At 42.9% G+C, this 20,840-nt stretch overlaps 3 protein-coding genes and 1 long non-coding RNA gene across 6 annotated transcripts; 1 reads left to right on the top strand and 3 right to left on the bottom strand.

Annotated features, from left to right (window-relative positions):
- Positions 1–1,569: 1,569 nt before the first annotated feature.
- Positions 1,570–4,898, bottom strand: LOC134091869 (zinc finger CCCH domain-containing protein 10-like). Of its 3 annotated transcripts, none has more exons than XM_062544574.1 (3): positions 4,794–4,898; positions 2,771–4,059; positions 1,570–2,630 (listed from the first exon to the last, which is right to left on the bottom strand). In XM_062544574.1, the coding sequence occupies exons 2-3, from the start codon at positions 3,926–3,928 to the stop codon at positions 2,124–2,126; spliced, it is 1,665 nt and encodes a 554-aa protein (XP_062400558.1). In that variant the 5' UTR covers positions 3,929–4,059; positions 4,794–4,898; the 3' UTR covers positions 1,570–2,123. The 3 variants fall into 3 exon arrangements, with proteins under 3 accessions (XP_062400558.1, XP_062400556.1, XP_062400557.1); XM_062544572.1 differs by having other exon boundaries at positions 4,696–4,845; XM_062544573.1 differs by having other exon boundaries at positions 4,710–4,845.
- A 788-nt stretch (positions 4,899–5,686) lies between these two features.
- LOC134091868 (uncharacterized) lies at positions 5,687–6,860 on the bottom strand. The gene is made up of 4 exons (XR_009940148.1): positions 6,795–6,860; positions 6,667–6,693; positions 6,198–6,220; positions 5,687–6,033 (listed from the first exon to the last, which is right to left on the bottom strand). It is a non-coding gene; the product is annotated as an uncharacterized LOC134091868 (long non-coding RNA).
- Positions 6,861–7,476: 616 nt separating this feature from the next.
- zgc:174945 (uncharacterized protein LOC793867 homolog) lies at positions 7,477–9,858 on the top strand. Its single transcript, XM_062544571.1, has 4 exons — positions 7,477–7,659; positions 8,448–8,780; positions 8,907–9,025; positions 9,161–9,858. The coding sequence occupies exons 1-4, from the start codon at positions 7,581–7,583 to the stop codon at positions 9,170–9,172; spliced, it is 543 nt and encodes a 180-aa protein (XP_062400555.1). The 5' UTR covers positions 7,477–7,580; the 3' UTR covers positions 9,173–9,858.
- On the bottom strand, positions 9,852–20,460 carry LOC134091866 (proliferation-associated protein 2G4). The gene is made up of 13 exons (XM_062544570.1): positions 20,283–20,460; positions 18,866–18,994; positions 18,094–18,199; positions 17,078–17,147; positions 16,889–16,981; positions 16,655–16,718; positions 16,402–16,480; positions 16,053–16,131; positions 15,609–15,742; positions 15,108–15,202; positions 13,367–13,494; positions 13,138–13,191; positions 9,852–11,330 (listed from the first exon to the last, which is right to left on the bottom strand). The coding sequence occupies exons 1-13, from the start codon at positions 20,365–20,367 to the stop codon at positions 11,271–11,273; spliced, it is 1,176 nt and encodes a 391-aa protein (XP_062400554.1). The 5' UTR covers positions 20,368–20,460; the 3' UTR covers positions 9,852–11,270.
- Between the last annotated feature and the right edge of the window lie 380 nt (positions 20,461–20,840).

Here is a 20,840-nt window from a genome sequence, read left to right as displayed (position 1 = left end):
GTTATTTTTATTATTAATGTTTAGACCAAAAGTCAAATAAATCAAATGTAAAACTGTAGGGGCCTATAGCTTACTTTACTTATGTGGCAGGACAGGACGAGAAAGCGTAGACCCCCAAACCAGACTGTGGCCACTTGTGAATGACCTGTAACACAGATACATAAATATGCATTACTTTATCCCGGACTGGTGAACAATGTGAAATCAGCCTCCCTCCCAGAAAGAAATGAGGTTTAAACACATCCGAAATGGCCTACGTTTTCAACGTTTCCCCCACTTCATTACGAGTTGTTTTCATTGATAATATTATATATAGTATGATTTCAGTAATCTTCCAGTGATCCCATGTTCAAATAATAGCCTACATATCTGAGTCGTGATCAGTTTGATGGTAGCCTAATGTATTTTCTAAACACATGGAACTTAGAATCCTGTTATTGATATTTTAGGCAGCACGTGACGGTAAACAATTTGACTACGGTGTCTGCGTTGTCCAACTCGATAGCGCAGATGTAGGACAGCGCGCGATGGTCTCTGGTTATGTTAGCGCAGACTAAATAGGTGGTGTCGGCCAACTCGGTAGCCCAGTTGTAACATTGGACAGCGCGCGATGGTCTTAGGTTAGCGCAGGTTGACTCAGTAGCGCGAAGTGCAGCTGAATGGGTGGTGTCTGTGTTGGCCAGGCTTTTGATTTGTTTGGCTCGCCATAGAATTTAGCAAGTTCACGGCCTTGAAACGTTCTGACTGAAAATAGTTTACCAAAGTAACGGTGATCCAGACCTTCAATAGTGTTTCCCGTTTCGACGCATGTTCTGAAATTGGTTTCAGCTAAAATGCCTCATTCGGTGCCAATTCTCAATTCTGCGTGGCATGCCAGTTGAGTCAACACGAAAGTATGCCGTTTTATTTCGTGACATTTACCTCATACCCCGCTACGCATACACGCCCAGTTATCGGCAAGTTCTAAACTGGCTAGACAGATGCAGGATATGCAACTGCAGTAAGAACAAGAATAATGCAATGGCAATTTTCCAGTGGGTGGGCGTAGGATGCGGAACGGGAAAGGGCGCACTTCAGAGGATGATACAGGGACCCAGCAGTCTCCACCTTTTTTTAAGCAGACGGACAGTGACAGATGTAAGCAAGAAAATGTCATCGCATGGCTGCAAATAGGCAACGGAGACGGGTGTAGTTTCGTAGAGGGACTATAAACTAACAAAATACAGTCAACCTTAGACAAACTTGTCTGGTGTAATCGTATAGGCCCAGTCTTATACAGATTGACAAACAAGTTTAGGTAACCAAATTTGAGATAAATATAGTACCTCTTTCCAATGATTAAATGCAGATTCACTCTGGTTCTTCAACAAATTTGTCCCCGAAGTAGGGTACTCGCAGGTTCCTAAAGGTGTTGAAATTGATTCACAATTGAAATGCTTGGCGTAAATTCACATTGTTAGGAGGTTCCTGAAGGCATACACATCTAGAATTATTGTATTGTAAGAGGAGAGGGTTTTAATGTCTTCTGGCATAGCCAAAACCATATCAGAAAAAGTGATGGACGCCATGTTTGAGACTGTTCATTTTATGTAAAACAACAAACTCACAGCCAACCAGAAAAGAGTTAATAACAAATGTGAAACTCAGGGTCTCCTGGTAGCATAAAGTCTGTTGTCTGTTTGCTTATTATTACTCATCTTGTCCAGGGCAATGTGTTTGTATTAACAAAGATCCATCCTTGTCAAATACTTTTTTGACATTTGCCAACATGTATTTCAATGCCAACGTTTCAGAAGTTCCTTTGGCATACACATATTCACAAGTTCACACGTCAAGACATAAAAGGTGTTCACACCATTTCTAAAGCCATCATCTATAAAGGCAGATCAGGACGAACGTCCAGGTCCTCCAAATAGACGAGCCTTTGAACTGCCATTGAACGGTCAGATCAGAAATAGAGCCACTTTATACGCACATTTTCAAAACAACTAGCATGATATGACAACAAAAGATAAAAGATAAAATATAAAGTTGCGATGTGGCTCAAGTGTGAGGGTTAATATACGGATATGTGAAGGATCTAGGGCACCAGGCTACCGCCACATGGCAATGAGTCACGTGGCTCAATGTGGTATCGTTGTGATCCTCATACTCTGGCTGGCGATGGGATAAGACACCATCGGAGTGGTGGCGTGACTCATAGTGATGCCTGGCAACGCCTGAGCCATTGACACGGCGACCGGTGCCACAGACACGGCCACTGGCGCCATGGACACAGGTGGTGCCATCCCCTGAGCAATAGTCTGTGCCAGGGCTGCCGACAGGGGGGTGATGTCGGGGTTGAGGTGGGGAGCAGGGGGCGGAGCACTGTTAGACGGAGGGGCCGTAGGAGCTCCGGTGGGAGCCACCAGGTCCTGCTGGGTGACGGGTCGGGGCTGCAGGCCGGCACTGCTTAGAGTGGTGTGCGTCTGGGCGATGCCGTGGTTGTAGGAGCTCACTGATCCAACAGGGGGCACCAGACTCTGCTCCGAGGGCGCCGGGGTTGACGAGAGAGTCATGACCTTGGTTTGGCTCCGGAACTGTGCATTCTGCTCCAGAAGGACCTCATTGGTAGCAATAAGATTTGATACCTGCAGAAAATAAATTAAAGGAATTTCACTATCTTCTAGCTTAAATTTTTGCATTCCTTACACAAAAGGGTATTTCTATCTACCCTCAAGTTGAGATAAGGTTGCTATTATATTTCACAATAAGTTCACTGTTTACCAACCTGTTTCTTCAACTCTTCAACTCTTCTCCGTAGGAGAGCATTCTCTTCTTCCAGGATCCTGTACTCCAGCGGGCGGACTGGGAGGGTGGCCTGCACCCCCAGCTCATAGTGTCCCCCTCCGGCTCCATCAGCGAGGCGAAACCCCTCCAGCCGTCGTCTCTTCAGCTGAAGCGTTGCGTGATCCATAGGAGTCTCCAGAGGCCCCGCCTCAAACAGGCCATTCTCGAACAAGGGGTCGTACACAGATGCCCGTTCAAAGCGTCTTTGACCAGACGCCCCCATCGAGAGACACCCTCCTATGCCACCTCCTCCCACACTGCCCCCTCCTCCCGTCATGCCCTGATCCCTGTAACCCCCGAGGTTGGAGTACCCCATTCCCATCATGTTGGCACCGGTGGCGCTAACCAACCCCGACATTCCCCCACAGGCACCGCCTGTGCCTCCAACTCCCACCCCGCCCACATTTACCATTCCACTCACTCCGCCTGGACCCATGACGCCGCCAACGCCGACACGCGTCGGTTCATATTCATAGTCCTTCCTGACGTGGCGGAACTTACATTTGTTGCCACGCTGGCATTCACCCTTAAGGTAGTCCCTGCAGATGGGCACTTCCCCGCGACTCAAAGGCAGGTCAGTTGGAGACAAGCCAAGTCCCGCAGCCACCTTGCCCCTGAGCCTGAGTGGGAGTTCCCCAGTCTTTTTATAGTAGTCCTCGTCCTCCTTAGAGCCATGGACGAACCTGCAATTTGAGCGCACACATTCCTTGTTTTGGTGGTCATGGCAGAAAATGAACTCATTTTTCTGTACCCCCAAATCAGGCACCTCGTTGAAGTCCGGGTGTCGGAAGCGACAGCGCTTTCCTCTCTTGCAAACATTCCGCAGAAAATCTCTGCACACACCATCGAGGCCGGCACCAGAGCCAAACCCCCCACCACTCCCTCCCCCACAGCCATTTCCATTTCCCAAAGCGCCTCCTCCACCCATGGTTGAAGATCCTGAACTACCTCCTCCAACACCTCCTCCAATGCCCCCCCAGCCTTCTGCTCCTCCCAAGCCTGCACCTGCACCAGCCTCTTCGCCTATACTTGAGCCCACTCCTGTGCCACTGCCTCCTCCGCCGCCACCTGCCAGGTAGGCACTATCCCGGTCAGGCATGGCGCTGGGCCCAGCATGAGAGGAACGCAGTGGTCATGTGTGTGGGTGGGAGAATTAAGTTTGTCTCTCGAGTTTAGAAGATGGGGTCTGCACGGGCTGAAGAGTAGCACTCTTTTGTTATCTCCAGGTATCTGTTAAAGAAGCACAAAAGGCAATGTAGCACATTCGCTTAAGGTCCATCGGTTGGGAAAGGCATGTAAACATAAGCATCATGAGTAATGAACTGCTCTATACCGTAACGTTACCGTTACCATCAGGCATCAACTTCGAAATGGAGTTTGACGTGCAATTCTGTCATATCCACATATGTTTGACACAACAGTAATGACTCTTTCAAAAACTGCGAGATGTAAGTTTAAAGTAGAAAATAATATCAAACCCGTGCCGGAAGCAAAAATAGATTAACCTTTGGTAAACTGAGCTAACTTACGTTAGCTCCAAGTTCACTTTAAATGACATTTGCTAGTTTGTTTATAGCATCTCTCCAAGCAATATAACCTGGTGTGTGCGTAACAGGTACACTCAATAATTCAAAATAAGGTGGTTAAACGTATATATCTCACGGAACTAGTGTCAAAAGAGAGTTTATAAGCAATCTAGCTAGTTGTCTTATAAAAATGTGGATAGCAATGTAGCTAGGCTAACTAGCTGTTTTGAGTCGCACGACTGTAGCTGCTAACGTTAAGGATATGGGCCTACTAGCTCAAGACGAGCTATGCTTGTTAGCTCGAAGAGATGTGCCTTATTAGACAATAAAAACCTCTTACCAAAACACCCTTACATTTGCGTCAAACCAGTTCACATCCATCTGCATTGCTAGCAGTTTAGAGGGGGATCGTATCAATTGCTTGTTACTAGAAGTTACCTTGTCACTTCATCTTGAGAACAACACCTGACAACACTATGATAGCAAGATGTTGACCACGCGCTAGGTGATGCACTTCCGGACCAAAATCCATCAAAATAAAGGCTATGGGAAACCTGCATAAAAGTAGTATGAAAAGCAAGATATAAACAAGTCGGTTCTAGCCGTGACGACAGTTAAGCCATTTATATTACCTAAACAAGAATTAATAAGATGTATTCCTAAATGCACACGTACCTTCATTTCTCCAAGGCTTTACATGTGTTTGACCAACAGGCGGCACAGTCGTTAACATGTGCGTTTAATAGTGCGAAAAGACGCAGCAAATTGATCGGCCTCAAGCTATATCGTGCACCTGTCAAATTGGATGCAGAAGTACATGTATGTCGTAATAGAATTCGATGGGTCCATCACCCTTTTCGACTCAATTACTTTTATATCAGCTTGACCATCTGGTCCTGAATGAGCAGCGTCTATTTTGAAATATCAACGTGCCCACGTAATTGACCTTTGAGTCCCATTTAGTCTCTGCAATGCACTGTATAAATGAATCAATCACCCAAAGCGCCTCATAATGGGGGACCTGCATTAACCACCACCAATATACGTAATCTGCCAGGTAATACATGGCTATACATCAGAACTCTCCACACCAACTTTGTGGGGGGTGGAGGAATGAACAACCCAATAAGGGCTAGAGTTGGTCAGGTTGGGATTTTAGTCAGGACACCAGGACATCCATACTTTTAAGTGACAAGTCCCATGGGATCTTCAGTGACTGAGAGCCAGGACCACAGTTTAACACATCAGAAAAACCCAGATGCTACCTTTTACCAACTTCCCCCTACCCAATATTATGAATGAATCACTTCAGCAAGAGTCCAACACATGAATTAAGTGTATAAACCAGAACTTTTATTATGGTCATTACAGGAGCGCACCAGCTGTGTTGGATAGATGTCATGAATCCAAAGTAAGCCCCAAAACGAGAAATGTCCTGAATTCCCACAACTCTCCAGCTCCAAATCCTGACATGACTCCTGATGCAAACTGTAGCAGGTCGCTCAGCGCATGGCATGGCGATGGTACTGGTGTTTGCCGTCCTTCCAGGTGCCCTTTGAGCCAAGGATATCTACAGGAACTTGAGGACTGGATCGTCGGGGACAGGGGACCCACAGCTGCCGTGGATGGGCCAGTCTACTTAGACCTCTGCCTCATCTTTCTCCTTTTACGCTTCAGCCTGGTGATAGAAGAGCAAAGGGCGTTAAGACTAAAGCAATACTGCACGTTTTAAAAATCATGTTCAGCAGAACGGGGCACATGCACCCCTATATGGAAATGTCAGCAAGAATATGCCACAGAAACACTAACAAGTGACTGAAGTATAACAGGAAATGTGTTTACCTGCGCATACGCTTCTTCCTCCACTGTGAAGGCAAGGACAAGAAACCAGTCAAAGGACAATAGAGCAAACAAATTTAAGTTCACTGCCTGCGATCATGCAGGTTTCTACTGCAAACACATTGACAAGCATTTGTAAACCAGCGTGCCCACGTGTGGAAGTAAATACTGATAGCTAGCATAGCAATATTTGCACAGTGCTAGTTCGCCGCATATTGGCTAGCATGGTATTGATTCAAGTTAGCAACGTCTGCATACAGAGTGTAGGGATCACCACAAGACCGTAATAACAAACTAGCCAACTACAACAAGGGTGGTTGAATAAAAACTAAATCGACAAGCTACAATTACCTTGGTTAAGTTAACCACAGTTTAAAATCATGTGCCGTTCCTGACGATGCACGTAACGTTAGCTACTCAACGTTAGCTTCCTTTACAAAATCTCCCCAGAACACGATAGAATATTTCTTACCTTTGCTCTCATCTTGTGGAGATGTGTCTGAAATGAAACAATAGATTAAAACATTTGATGGATGATTCTCTTGTGATAAAGATTAAACTGGATTCATTTATAGTTATCGGACGGAAAATTCTTCCTACCTCGGGGAGATGACACCAACTTCAAGAGGATGTGACGAAGGAGAGGGCGGGAATTTATATGGAAATATTACGTCACATGCACGTCTGGCAAACACTTGCCTCATAATTTATTTAGCCTCATATGTTATCAATGATCGTTACCAATTAAAACATATAATTAATTTTATACAAAAAGACCTACAATTTAGTTATTCTGACCTACAATTTAGTTATTCTGGTTATTCTAACTCACAAATGCAACACAAATTAATATAATTTCTTCCAACATATTGGATTATCTGACTGAAAACTGTACAGTTATGCGATTTGAATAGTTCCTCCCATTCGTGAATCGTAATGATAATCTCAAAAGAAGGTATCTGGTGTGTTCTACTCTGTTGAGTTTCTTATATTTTCATTGACACATGCATACTTGCACTTTTTTTTTTAGCACACAAGTGTGTGTGTGTGTGTGTGTGTGTGTGTGTGTGTGTGTGTGTGTGTGTGTGTAAACATGTCCATTTCGCCAGATGCCAAAAATATAATAAATGGAGGAAAGAAAGAAAACAACTCAATTTTCATAGATAATTGAAAATGACAAATAATGTGTATTCTTCTTACTGCAACAATGCATGCTTGCACTTCCACCTTAACTTTATTGGTACCTGACCTAAACAATGCGTGTGGGCTGCAAGAGGAAACAGAGAGGGGGTGTGAGGGGTGTTCAGTTCCGTGCATGGTGGTGTAGGTCTTCACGCCTCGACTGACATTCTGAAAGCGTCTTCAACATCTTCATGTGAAATAAAAATGTGGTGTGTTGAACAAACCCTGGATCTTATTACAATATTGACGCTTGTCTGCCAACTTCCCTTAACACGGGCATCAGGTAAGAAAGAAATACTGTTTTTCTTTTCTTTCCTTAGGCTAGTCTAATTTAAAAATTGTTGATGATATGAATGATTGATATAGGCCTAAGCTAGTTTGTTAGATTTTTTGATGAAATAGAATAACGTTAGGCTATATTCATGGACACTTTATTTTCATGATGTTGTAGACCTATATCAAATCACAATCCATAATATTCAGTCTAAACACATTTATGCATTTTATGCGCCTTATAGGCCTATCAGTACGACAGTAACGTAGACAACATTGACAAGTGAAAAGGTCTCACCAGTAGTGCCAGGTGTGGAGCTAGTGCTAAGTAGACATTTTGAATCATGGGCCAACAGGCATTTCTGATATGTCTAGTGAAAACTGCTACAAAGTTCAAACTAAAACAACTACAAGCAACACTTTCCTCCTATTTTCAACCACTTAATGGAGAATGTACCCTTGTAGGCTTTGACCCCTAAATGGAGTGGAGTAGTCTACGATACGCAGGACTACCCAGTATACCCACTTAAAAAGCATCACCATCTCTCACTTAAAATAGGCAAGGATATGTATGAACATTTGGGGTTGATCAGTTTATAGCAAACTACTCACAGTATGTCCACTACAGCTAATTAGACTACACCACTGACCCCTAGTTCTCACCTGTCTTTTGGGGGGCTATCTGTGACCATTTCTAAAGGGATTAAACATTTTTAGTTTTCGCTTTGACAAATGATGTCTTTACATTGCCAGAGAGTGCACCATTTCTAAATTTGATTTGTTTGTTCTTGTTCTCAGTTGTTGAGGTGATGTACCCAAAGAAAGAGATAAAACTGATTGAGGGCAGCAGCATAAAACTGAATTGTACGGCAGTGTATCAGCCGAAGAATTGCACAACGCTGTCAGTCTACTGGTGCAGAAGATTGGAGACGAATCCGTGTCAGAGTCTATCTGAACCAGACAGACAACTCATCACTATGAATGAGACAGCTGACCCACAGAACAACATACGATACAGAGATGTGATGTTGGAGATGTGGAATATATCTGCAAAAGATGCTGGGTTATTTCAGTGCCAGGCCAACTGTGCGAATTCAAGTGCTAACGGCCACTTCATCACTCTGAACATTGGTACAACAACTCATCATATGAATATGCCCATAATACAGTTAAACTGGTTTGTACAGTATCAACTGTCATTCATGCAGTAGTCGAACACCATATATTAAGATCTTAACCTTCCACTTTTTTTTACAGATCGGACCTCAGCAGGAAGTACTCCAAAGCCAGCTAACTGCTGTGGGTCAAAACAGACTGACCTAATAGTCCTATTGGTGGCTACTGTGGCCACACTCTTCCTGTGGCTGGAGTGTCAGGTAAAACATTTGTTCGTCCCGCCCCCACCAAAATATACTACAAACAGGAAGATTTATGGTTTTAATATGCTACAAGACTGTTACTGTAACTGTTTATATGTGTGACTGGAAAGATGTTTTTTTTGTTGTTGTTAGAGTGTGCCTTGAAGCTGCCTGACAGAGGGTCACAACGGAAGACTCCCATGAAACTAAACAGCACTGTATACATCTTTAGTTATGTACAGTTGCATCTTACAAAATTCATGGTAAAGCTCATTTTTTCAGTAATATAGCATTGCAAAACTTTTGTATAATATAGATTCATTACACAAAGTGAATCATGTCAAGACTTTTTTTGTTTGTTTTAATCTTGATTACGGTTTATGGCAAATAAGATAGGCCTATATTAAAATAAAGAATTTACGATGTAAAAATGTTGACCAGAGATAAGCTCTCACCAGCTAATTAAGTAAGGCAATGGTTTCCTGAGCCTTTAATCTGTCTGGGCAGGACAATAGACTCTTCAATTATATTTTTAATTTTTTAGATGCATTTGTATGCCATTTTATGTTTCACATATACGATCACATTAGCACTGTTACCGTTATTTGTTAGCTGCCTTTAAACATCTAGTTTTACCTACGGGTTATTTTTCCTGTGAAGTCCACCACACTGGCATGTCAACTGTTGAAAGTGGAAACCTTTTCTTCACTTATGAATTTTATGTGCATGCCATTTTACCTACAGTCAAAGCTGTCTCCCACAGTACAATCAATGTTGAAATGTGAACATGATTGATAAATGCAATGTTGTTTTCATGCAAGAATAATTAATAACTGCACAACCATTAATAAAAACATAATCAAAGGTTACTTTATTTTCATTAGTTGTAAAACAGTCCCATGGGGTTGGGCTTCCTACAAAAACAAGATGTCACCAATCTCATCACACCTTGTACTCAAGCCACCTGTATATCAAAAGCTCTGGACACCAATCCATTACACCAGGAATGAAACAACTGTAAAACATAAAACCTTGAAATTCATTCCCCTTCCTCAATCAGGTTGACGTATGCTTCCAAGAGGTTCAGATTAGACAACACCAATGCTGTGTATGTACAGTACAACGTGTAGGGAAATGTAATCCAATTATATAGAAAACATTTCTGGGGGCATAGGGGAGTTTGTAGTGAAATCCTCTCCTTGGGTATTTCACTTGGAATAACTGGGTAGTAGGGGATCATAATGAAACTTTAAGTCATCAACAAAAAAAACAAAAACAAAAAAAGGGATTTACCATCTGTCAAATTTTGGAGTGCTATAATGGGTAAGCTTTCATCAAAATGACCACGTGAAAGAGGTCAAGCAACTTCCTGGAGGAGGAAGGGAAAGGGATGGCAGTACTGGGATAACCCCAAAAGTTCCCCATCTTGCAGTCCTCCAATCTAACTACCTGACAAGACAAGTGTGCAGGAATTCAGAGTTCCATCTCTGGAATTCCTATTCTAATGCCCCAATGGAAAGGTGTACGTTCATAAGAAGAGCTAGAGGGAAAGAAAAGATAGAAAGATGGATTCATACTCTACTTTCCATTTAAAGAAACGCCAAAGTGGAAATGTTGGTTTGACACTCACTTCATTTAGTCTCTCAAAGTTAGACTGGTTCTTGCAGAGTATGTTAAGGGTTAATTATTGCAACATGATCAAAGCCAAAGTGGTAAAGGTACAACTTTAAATAGCCCATCACACTTGGTGTTAATGGGGGACTGAAACTTTTGCTTAAATTTTGTACATCTCATTCTTTTTAGTATGCTCGAAAGCGCAACTCTAACAAAGAATTGCGCATGGACACCTTATTTTTACATTTCTTTCCTTTTTTTAATTAATTGCATGTGAATAAGGCATAGTTCCAGTTTCTGTTCAAAATGGGTTTTTGCAAAGAATGTACCAAACAGGATACGAAATTGTTGAAATCTAAGAGGTTGCCTTGCATGTCTATGTGTTTGGACTAAACATGACAAAAGGTTGTCTTCTAGACAACTCAAGGCATTTCTGGGGCATCACAATAGGCCAGCTGTCAATCTCACACACATATTTTGTGAGGGCTAGTAACTAGAAAGGTACACTGGCTCCTAATGAGATAAGCAACTGGGGATGGGGATATTTTCTCTCTCTGTAGTTTCTGTACTTTAGGGTGTGTGTATGTCTGAAACCGTGTGTGTGCATGGTGTCAGTGTTTTTTTGTTTGTTTGTTTGTTTGTTATTGATCTATTCTGCAACCTCGTTCTCGGCCGGCTGACCAGTGGCATTCTCCGCCGTCTTGGAAGCCTATAAACCAGAGACAGAAGAAAAACACGCGGAAAAGATTATGATGTGTCAAATTATAGATCCATACAGAGAAAAATTCACATGGCTCCCAATTTGTTTTTGGCGACCCAAACTGAATGTTGGGTCAGAGAATTATGAGGGAAATCCTGTGTAAAACTAACCCAGGTCCCACTCAAAACTTGGTCCTAACTGAACATTTACATTCGTACTAATCCACAAATAGTCCATAATTTGTTTTACGCTGGATATCCCCTTTGAAGAATCTATTGTCTTGTAAAAACTGTTATTGTTTAGAATTGTTTATTGATCACTGAAGGGCAGAATGGGCCCCAGGCTTGTTTACTATACGATTATATACGATGATTAAACTTTACCAGATCTACTTCATATGGATCCTGTTATTCCTGTTAGTTCTTTGCCTATGCCTCGTTCATTAATTCCGTATAACGGGACAGCCCGGCAGCTGTCATCTCTTACTTAATAGCGAACCTACAGTACCAGTCAATCAAAAAAGTATTTCCTCTCTCTGGGCGACCATGATCAACACTAGGTATTCAAGTCGAACATAGCCTACTGTGCAAGAATAAACAGCAACGAAGGCATCCGTTTGTTTCATTTGATCCTATTGTGATCTTGGTTTCATTTGCATGTATTGCTACAGCCTACAGCTCAATTATTATCTTAGGCCTGGTACATTCAAAGATAAGAATTGGGCTAAGCCCCTATTTATAACCAGTGGCAAGGTATGTTCTCAGTCATTTTACTTTGTTATTATTGGCTTTACTTTAGGTCTCCATACTATTTACTAATTGCTAATACTCTGCTCATCGGTCATTACTGACAGCTCTCATAGCGTGAACATTCCAAATAAACAGCTGTAAAATAATCTATTCCCGTTATGTGTCGTGGAAAGAGCTACAAGGATATTGATATTTTTGCAGCCACACACTAGTCTGTTTTTCACCATACTAAACTCAATCTTTTAAGATTGAACATTAGTCTGGCGAGGCTGCGCTATGTTTCTACTGCACTTCACGTCGCTTAAGTTTAGTTTTCGGCGCATCACCGGGCAATAGCATGCCAGGAGTCCAGGACTAGAGTATGGCCGTTTCTGATTGGAGCCAAAAGTTCTGGCAGTAAAGAGCGAAAATAGATCTGCCGGGCGAAATTCAAATTCCCCGGAAGTTCAGGCAGGGTTCAGCCTAGCCACACACACACCAGTATACTCTTCAAACGGTCATACAATATAGATTATGGTCATACAATGTAGACTACAGAATGATTGTGTATTCAAGCACACACAAAATCAGCCTTTTTGCCTCTACTGTTGTTCACACAAACCTCCAGGTTCTTTGCCTACTTTTTCTCCCCTTCATAGTCCTAAATTAAAATGTACATCCGGTATTGGACTACAGAGGTTTTGGAAACGACTCTTTTAGTGTGTGGAGGTGTGCATGAAGGGCATTTTCATTTCCCTAGTAGGAAGAGATATATTATTTTGTACAAAAAAAAAAAATCAGGGCCTGAGTTTGCAGCATATTTTGCCGACAATGTCAGACACAAAAGTTGGCATAGTTAGGACGAAGTTAATTAATAAGACAGATAGATTGATCAGAATTTAACACTGGTTGCATGTGATTGGATTATAGAAATTCACTTCACCAGAGAAGTCTCGTCCATTTCAGAGTCCCTGCCTTGAAGTGGCTTCCTCCTACTTACGGTTACCCACACAGTTTGGCAAGACTTGGTCTAAATATGCTAGTATGATTGTTGGTCACATTGTTTGGTACGACAGTTTGACACCCACCTTCTTCTTCTTTTTCTTTTGTGCTTTACGACTGGCCGAACTCTGTATCAGGGACTGTGAGAGAAAAAAGAGAAAGCAGCCTTATACAATAATCAAAGACATAAGGACATACTTTTAGTGCCATCCATACATACATTCAGTTCTCTTTATCATCCACTCCATCAACATAATGAGGCAGTTCTTCTCTACAAAAGACAGGGCGGATGGTTCTTTACAACATAAAATGTACCTTGAGCTCAGCATCCTGGACCTCATGTTCTGATTTGTAGAGTTCTGGCTCGAGGGGTCCACTGGTGATTCTCAAGGGTCCATTGGCCATGAGCAGCACTGTGAACTTGAACTGGGCCACAAACTCACCTAGGGGGGGAAAACCACGAAAATTCATTAAAATACATCTGCTATTTTTCCTGTTGTATCAGGGCGTGTACACAGGGCTCATGTACTTTGCTCTCTCATATCCTCAAGGGTTACGTTCCAAGACCTGCCGCAGATAACTGAAACCATAGATAGTGGCAAATGCCACTTATAACTCGTTTTTCCTGAACGTATATGCCTATGATGAAGTTTAAGTCGTAACATACTAGGGCTGGGACCGTAACTACATTACCCCGGTCACGTGGCACCTACCACGGATCTGAACATGTCAGTGTCATCACCGCAATAATAAAAAAAGAAATAATAATAAATCTGCGAAACATTGGCCTGCACATGTGTGCACGTAGTGTGCAGGATCATCCAATGACATGGATTCAAGGTTTTCTTGAAGGTTTATCATCAAAAGATGAAGCCAACCTTTTGCACGTGTGTGTGTGTGTGTGTGTGTGTGTGTTGGGGTGCGCATTGTTCCTACATTCCATTTGTGCTTACTATTTGAGAGTAGGGGACAGCCTTCTTATGTACAAGGACATGCTCCCAGTGTGTATCGCTGTAGCTGCGTTAAGGTAAAACCGTTTTTTTTTCCCTTTCATACTGGCAGTACTTCGTGACCTCGAGAAGCAAAGATCTGTGTGAAAGTTTGCCAGATTTCTCCTTTAATTCTGGATAGAGAAATGACAAAGAGGGTAATTCGATCCTTTGTCAGTCCTCCATTCTTTCCCTTCTTCCTTCGTCCTACATATGCCTATGTCTCCCCACATTGTAATAAGTGGAGGGGCTAATACATGAGAAATAAGATGTGCAAAAAGACATCACACATGAGTTAAGCGTGATCGTGCAGACTGTGGGTAAACACATTTCCCTCTCCTGCTTCCTGTTTGCTGGAACCAATCACAAACTGGCTTATCCACCAGGCACACCCAGATCATTGGTCTGATCGGTTGAAGATCTATCGAAGCATAGTCATTTGAACGATGCCCATTGATCATGCCTCTTGTGCAGTAGAAACACAGTCGGCTGTGCACATAAAAGTACTTTAAGGCTCTGCTCCCACCTATTTGAATGCCCTCATAGAGGCATATGCTACCACACAACCGCTGCGATCCTCAGCCTAGCGACGTCTAGCTCTTCCGCCAGGACGCTCAGGCCAATCCAAACTTTTCTCATCTGTCGTCCCTCGTTGGTGGAACGCACTACCTGTTCCTACTAGAGTACCGTAATTTCCAGACTATTAGCCGCGGCTTATACATTGATTTTGAAAAAATTCTTCAGCTATGAGGTTAATACAGGGGGGTAGTTAATATGGTGTTAATATGGTTTTGTTTATTTTAAAACACTTCCCTGCAGCTTATACACAATGCGGCTTATTACTGTAGGGACATCCCTCGCCATCTTCAAAAAATGATTCTGAAAACCCAGCTCTTCAGAGAACATTTCCTCTCATAGCACTACTACAGACAATTGCACTCATTGATGCACTTATTGTGGTTTTTAATTTGTTGTTAGAAGTGCTCTTAAAAGCTTAAATGTTTTTACCATGTTTTAAGTCGCTTTGGTAATGTAATGTAATGTAATGAAAGGCGGGAAAATCTCACCCTCCTTCTCGTTGAGTACGTTGAAAGGCTGGAGGAGCTCGTGTTTGGCACACTCCACCACTCCCAGACGGGCTTTTCCCTCATCCTCAAACGCCCTGCAAACACAACGCGACACACCAATGAGGCAAGAGGTACGCAAAGACACAGCATGAAAAGGAAAGTAAAATCTTTAATATGAATATAGCTTAATACAGATGAGAATCAAAAAGGGCCCTAATTATATTACGGCTTCTATGGGCCAAACAAAACACAAGCAGCCATATTTGAATACATTGACTTACACCCCTACAACCATCACGTCTTGTGTTATTGGATTAACATTTAAAGAAAGCTTTTTAAATCCGAGTAGCTTCCTGTTTCTACGTTTCCACCGACTGTATTCACCAACAAATGTTTATTTTCATTATGGCACTGACACTTGACATGGACATGAACAGATGGACTGACTGAACACAAGAACATTTCTTTAAAAAACAAAAAAAGACAGGACACCCAAGTTACCTAAGAGTGAAAGGCATTGCATCAAAGCGTCGCTCCACTTCGCTGAAAAACATTCTGGACGTCTTCATCTTCAGGCCATACTGCTTGCTTGGGTCCCTCTTGTAAATGGTGGTCCTTTGCCCACCATCTCTTGCCTAAAGAATGGATGACAAGGGCAGATCAAGTAAATAAATAGCATTATGTAGCACCTTCCAAACAAGTCATATTGCTATTCTAAGCACTTTGCAAAGGACAAAAGCCAAATGTGCCATGATTAAGACTAATGCATGGGAGCAAAGGGAGGAAGTGCAGAGTGAGGAAGTGCCGAGTGATTGACTGTTCAGCAATGTAAACACTTCCAGCACTACACAGTTAACAACAAGCAAATGCATAATTTTCTAAGATGTCTTCCACTGTGAGCTTATGTTAAAGGTGCCAAAATCAGCAGACAAGTAATTGTCATACCTTTCCTTCTCCTGTGCTGATCAAGACATCCACGGCATACACCTCATGCACCTCAAACTCTGCCTTCTCATGGTCCTTCCTGTGGAGACGCACACACACACACACACACACACAAAAATCTTTTAACTACTTGCCATTTAAGATAGAAAAGAGGGCTCTTCAGCCAGGCATATGAGGTGTGTTCTTTCAGTGTTGTACTGCATAAGCTTATGATCTGACCTTTGATCTAGACCAACCCATGCAACAGCCCACCACCAGGTTTCACAAATATCAAATGGTTATTTCTAAAAATGTATCCTACCGACAAACAAACATATACGTAACCTCTAAAAACAGAGATAATGAATACCTTTGCTGGTCTGTTGGGTTCTGAATAATGGTCTTTTCTCCATCAATGACATGCTGCTTCAGCTGATGAGAAAGCATGCCTGAGGGGGGAAATGAGGTGGTGACGGAGAGAAAGGAGTTAGAAAACAGAGCACTCGGCCTATGCACAGTCTACAACTTTAAATAACCCCAACTACACAAGGCCCTAACCACACATATAGTTAGTACGTGTGTGCAGGCGCTCTCAATGACCCATCGCCAGATTTCCCACTCACCCTCAATAGGAGTGCATTTGAATGACTGAGCTATCTTGTTCCAGGCCTCCGTCACCTGAGAGTTCTGATGGAGAGAAGCACAAGTGGACCAGATTATTTATACATCTGAAGCAAAAACATAATTTCCTTCCATCTCCTTCCCATTCTAAAACATGAGCACAGGCTACTGTGTATCCAAGTAGGAATGCAAATATGGCGTCTCTGATTAGTTGGTGCCTTGATGCAGTAGCTTACCTGGTTGCCAGGTTTGACGAGCCGCAGGGCAGCCTCCGCACACAAGTGGGCAGCTTTGATCACATCAGCTTTCCTGCCAGTAACAGGGTTGTCCTGTTGCCAAGAGGAGGAGAGCGATCAAGAAGTTAGAACACAAAATATCTGCAGGCGGGCCAGGTGGGAAGCTACGGAGTTGTGTAGCAGACTTACCTTACTGGCTCCAATGACAAAGCTGTGAGCCACATTGGAGATGAATCCATCGACGTGGACTCCGAGGTCACTGTGGCAGATGTGACGGAGTGGACAGAGAGTGACAGAAGCCATATGTGAAAAGGTAGAATGAGGGAGGAAGACATGGAGATACCATGTGTGGCGATGGGATAAAGGGAAGAGAGTGACCATAACATATTAAGGACTGCACAGGACTAACAGTGGGTCAAGTAATGACTACATTTAAATGCACACCAATAATCTGAAATGAACCCGATAAAGGCAGTTGCACAACTAATGGCCTGGCACACGCCTCAATTCTTTACCTATAGCTGCAGCAACTACAACAGATAAAACCGATATTTTTTTCGTACCAACAGTACTGGGTGACGAGAAACGGAGATCTGTGTGAAAAATCACCGAAATTCCCCTTTAAGAAGACTAGGAATGTGGAGTGTGGATATGTAGAGTGATACACTTTTAAAAAAAAATACTTCTCTACACACACACAAAGGCCTTCACCAGACTAGGCCTATGGAATTTCATCGGATTATTGTGTGCATGTAAATACAGACACTTTCACTGCAAATACATCCAATTCAATAGCAAATGCATTCAATAAACACTGTGATGCAAGAAACATTAGCCAACTGAATATCACAGATGACATACACAACCTATTAGTGCAGAAGAGTTCAACTGACAGCACAGAGCTACTGATTCATAACTTGAATGACAAGTCCGCAGGGGCAGCACAGAAGACAACGCACAAGACAAAGAGGGACTATAAGAAGGGGAAATGAGACGGCAGCACACAGGACAGCAGGCTGACAACACGGGGACATCACGGGGACGGACACTTGAGAAGGCACAGCACAGCACAGCAGACACATGGGACAATAGGCAAGGACACGGTGGGGTGGGGGGGGACAAGAGTTGAGGCACACACGGGGTGGGTGGGGGTTGAGGAAGAGACCAAAGACACGCAGGAGGGTTACTGGAGATGCGGTGCCTACATTTTGACCAGGTCTCCGTCTTTTAGCGTGTAGTCGGGGTCACTCTTCAGGGGAGAGAAGTGGCATACAGAGTTATTGACTGACACGCAGGTGGGGAACGCAATGCCTGAAAAAAGGGAAGGGCGAGAGAAACAAGCACCAGAGGGCATGTCAAACTCAGAGTCTCAGAGTCTTGGCACACGTTATGTGTGTGAGTGAGTGAGTGAGTGAGTGAGTGAGTGTGTGTGTGTGTGTGTGTGTGTGTGTGCGCGCTTCAGGTGTCGCTGCGGCTCAACACACAAGGAAGCGCTCCGAAGAGCCTTGTAAGATTTTCTATAAGCAGGGAAACCACAGCTCCAGCCGCAATATAGTCTGGGATTCTCCAAATATATTAACACGGTTAATATATTTAAGTAAACAAAAGTTAAAAAGCACATATATTTTATCCTGACATGCACTGAATATCTGGCAGTTTTCTGCCAATACAGGGTGCAGCCTACTGTTATGCAAAACATTTTTCTCTAAATGAGAAGTATTTAGCCAAACATTTTTTTTTTTTTTAACGCCTGTGGCAAGTCTCATCATGAAATCCTGTTCAGTTCTGTGCGAATGAACTTTAAAGCATTTAAGCTTCAAAAGGTCATCCTTCAGTTGCACTTTCTTTAAGACACCAGTCATCGGCAAAGCACATTTGCTTTGTTTATGTCTGAAAGCCCGTTTACATTCAAAAATGTAATGAATGTTTTCCTGCACATTTATTTATCATCTAAAATGTCCTAACTAGTGCTCTAACCTTTCTTCATGTCCTTCTCCCTCTTGAAGATCTTGCCAGTCTCGGCCATGATGTGAGCATCACCCTTCTCACACAAACTGAGCACCGACACCCCGGGTTTCGCCGCCTCAATCACCACCTTGAGGGCCTCTGGGAGAGGAACACAAAGGGAACAAGGTCAGAAGAGTCAAAAAAACTGAAAGATACAGACAGGATACAATAAAAGATATGGAGAGAAATGCCGGCATTTTCAGTTTTGTGTGTCCTACCTTTATTAATTAAATGGCATTCAACATTCCAGGCGACGTTAGACAGGTTGATTTACTTTAATCATACAAATGTGCCTGCTCATTTGTAAATTGCCTTATGGGATGCTTAAAAAACAGGCCATGTCTGTTAACTTAATAAGAGGACTGCCATATATCATCAAGCCTTTAATTGCTCCCCACGATGCACCTGTTGCGTTACAATCTAAGTCAGTGTCACAGCTCTAGTATCAGCCTGTGAGCTGTGCAAGGTCAGTCCTCAGAGGACCAGGACCTAACATTACCCATAAAGATGACTGGCTGAGCCAAAAATACAATGCCCGGTGATGATGTCTAACGTAGCTGGCCCACCATAGATGAGCCAGCAATCAGGTTTGCGCAGGGCCGTTGAGCAAGTCACCCAACTTACTGAAAACTTGAAAACGAGACAGTAACGACACAAACCAAAGCTTCACCGACTGTCTAGTAGGAAACATGTAAGCATTAAGGTCAGTAAGTTAGATGAATTACTCTGGCACTGGTTCATCAAGATAGACAATGTTAATAGTAATTTGCAGGACAAGTTCAGTGGCAAACGTAGCTTTCCCTGGATTCAATGTGTCACTTGCAGATTTCTCTTGAAACTCCTAGTCCCAATAACGCGTCTGTTGCAGTTAAGATATCTAAATCTCAGGTTATGGCAATGAAATTCATGAGCTTCAGCTTGCTACTGCTGCAACAGTTGACAACTGTGTGGGTCTTTGACAAGGATTGAAGCATTATGTTAGCTTGTAAGCTAGCTACATTAGCTTCCCTCGGAACACATAATATGGACTTGTCAGAAAACATTGCATTCGAAGCACATGGGTGGGCGTTCAGTCGAGTCTGAAGCGTATACTAGCAAGAAGAACAAAGACAAAGCTTTGGCTCTACATGCCAGCATGAAAATACAAATATCGACGGTTTGAGATGAAGATTTGATAACCTAGGCCCATTCACCTCCCACTGTTTGCCCACGTTCATAAGCCGCGAAGCCTGTCACAGCACATGGTTGATACACGAAGCTAACCCATTGCTAACTAGCTGACGAGCTCAACGGGGACCGCTAGCATTACAAGACAGGCCAAGAACTGCTGGCAGGTCACCTCACTAAAACATTACACTAAGTTCCTTCACTGTATAACATTACTTACGGTTGGCGATGTCACCTCCCATTTTATACTTGGTGACAACCAAGTCTTCGGCGATGGTCTGTTCTTGCTGTTCATCGTCAGACATCTTTACAGCGGCTTTACAGGCAACCTACTATCCAATCTTCCTGGGCGGCAAGATCAGCCACGCTTGAAAGCTCTACACCGATGCTCTTAGCCCGGCCTCCACAACCACATGGCCCCTCCCATATGGTGTTACCGTACGTCACAAACTAGTGTGCCGCCAAATATATCCGAGTGCATTGTGGTTTATTTTGTAGTTCTTCATTGTAGGCCTACTGTATATCCTAAACTTCTGACATTCTTTCAACAGTAGTGTTACACTATTGTTTATATTAGCAACCTATAGCATGGGCTTTGTAGAAAAAGTGAAGTCTTTGAAATAACCCGCATCAAGAGTTTAGTCATAGGCCTATTGGTCTGATAACCATGAATTAGGCTAGGCCTAGGCTACTGAACAGTCTGTTTTTGATTATTTTACACACAAATTATTGTCCATAATGAATATAGTATATTTTTTATAATGTCAGAAATATTGTC

This window comes from Sardina pilchardus, chromosome 9 (genome assembly GCF_963854185.1).
Source record: "Sardina pilchardus chromosome 9, fSarPil1.1, whole genome shotgun sequence".
NCBI classification, from domain to species: Eukaryota; Metazoa; Chordata; class Actinopteri; order Clupeiformes; family Clupeidae; genus Sardina; species Sardina pilchardus.
Note: the sequence above shows the minus strand (reverse complement) of the source record. Positions and strands in the feature narration are given on the sequence as shown.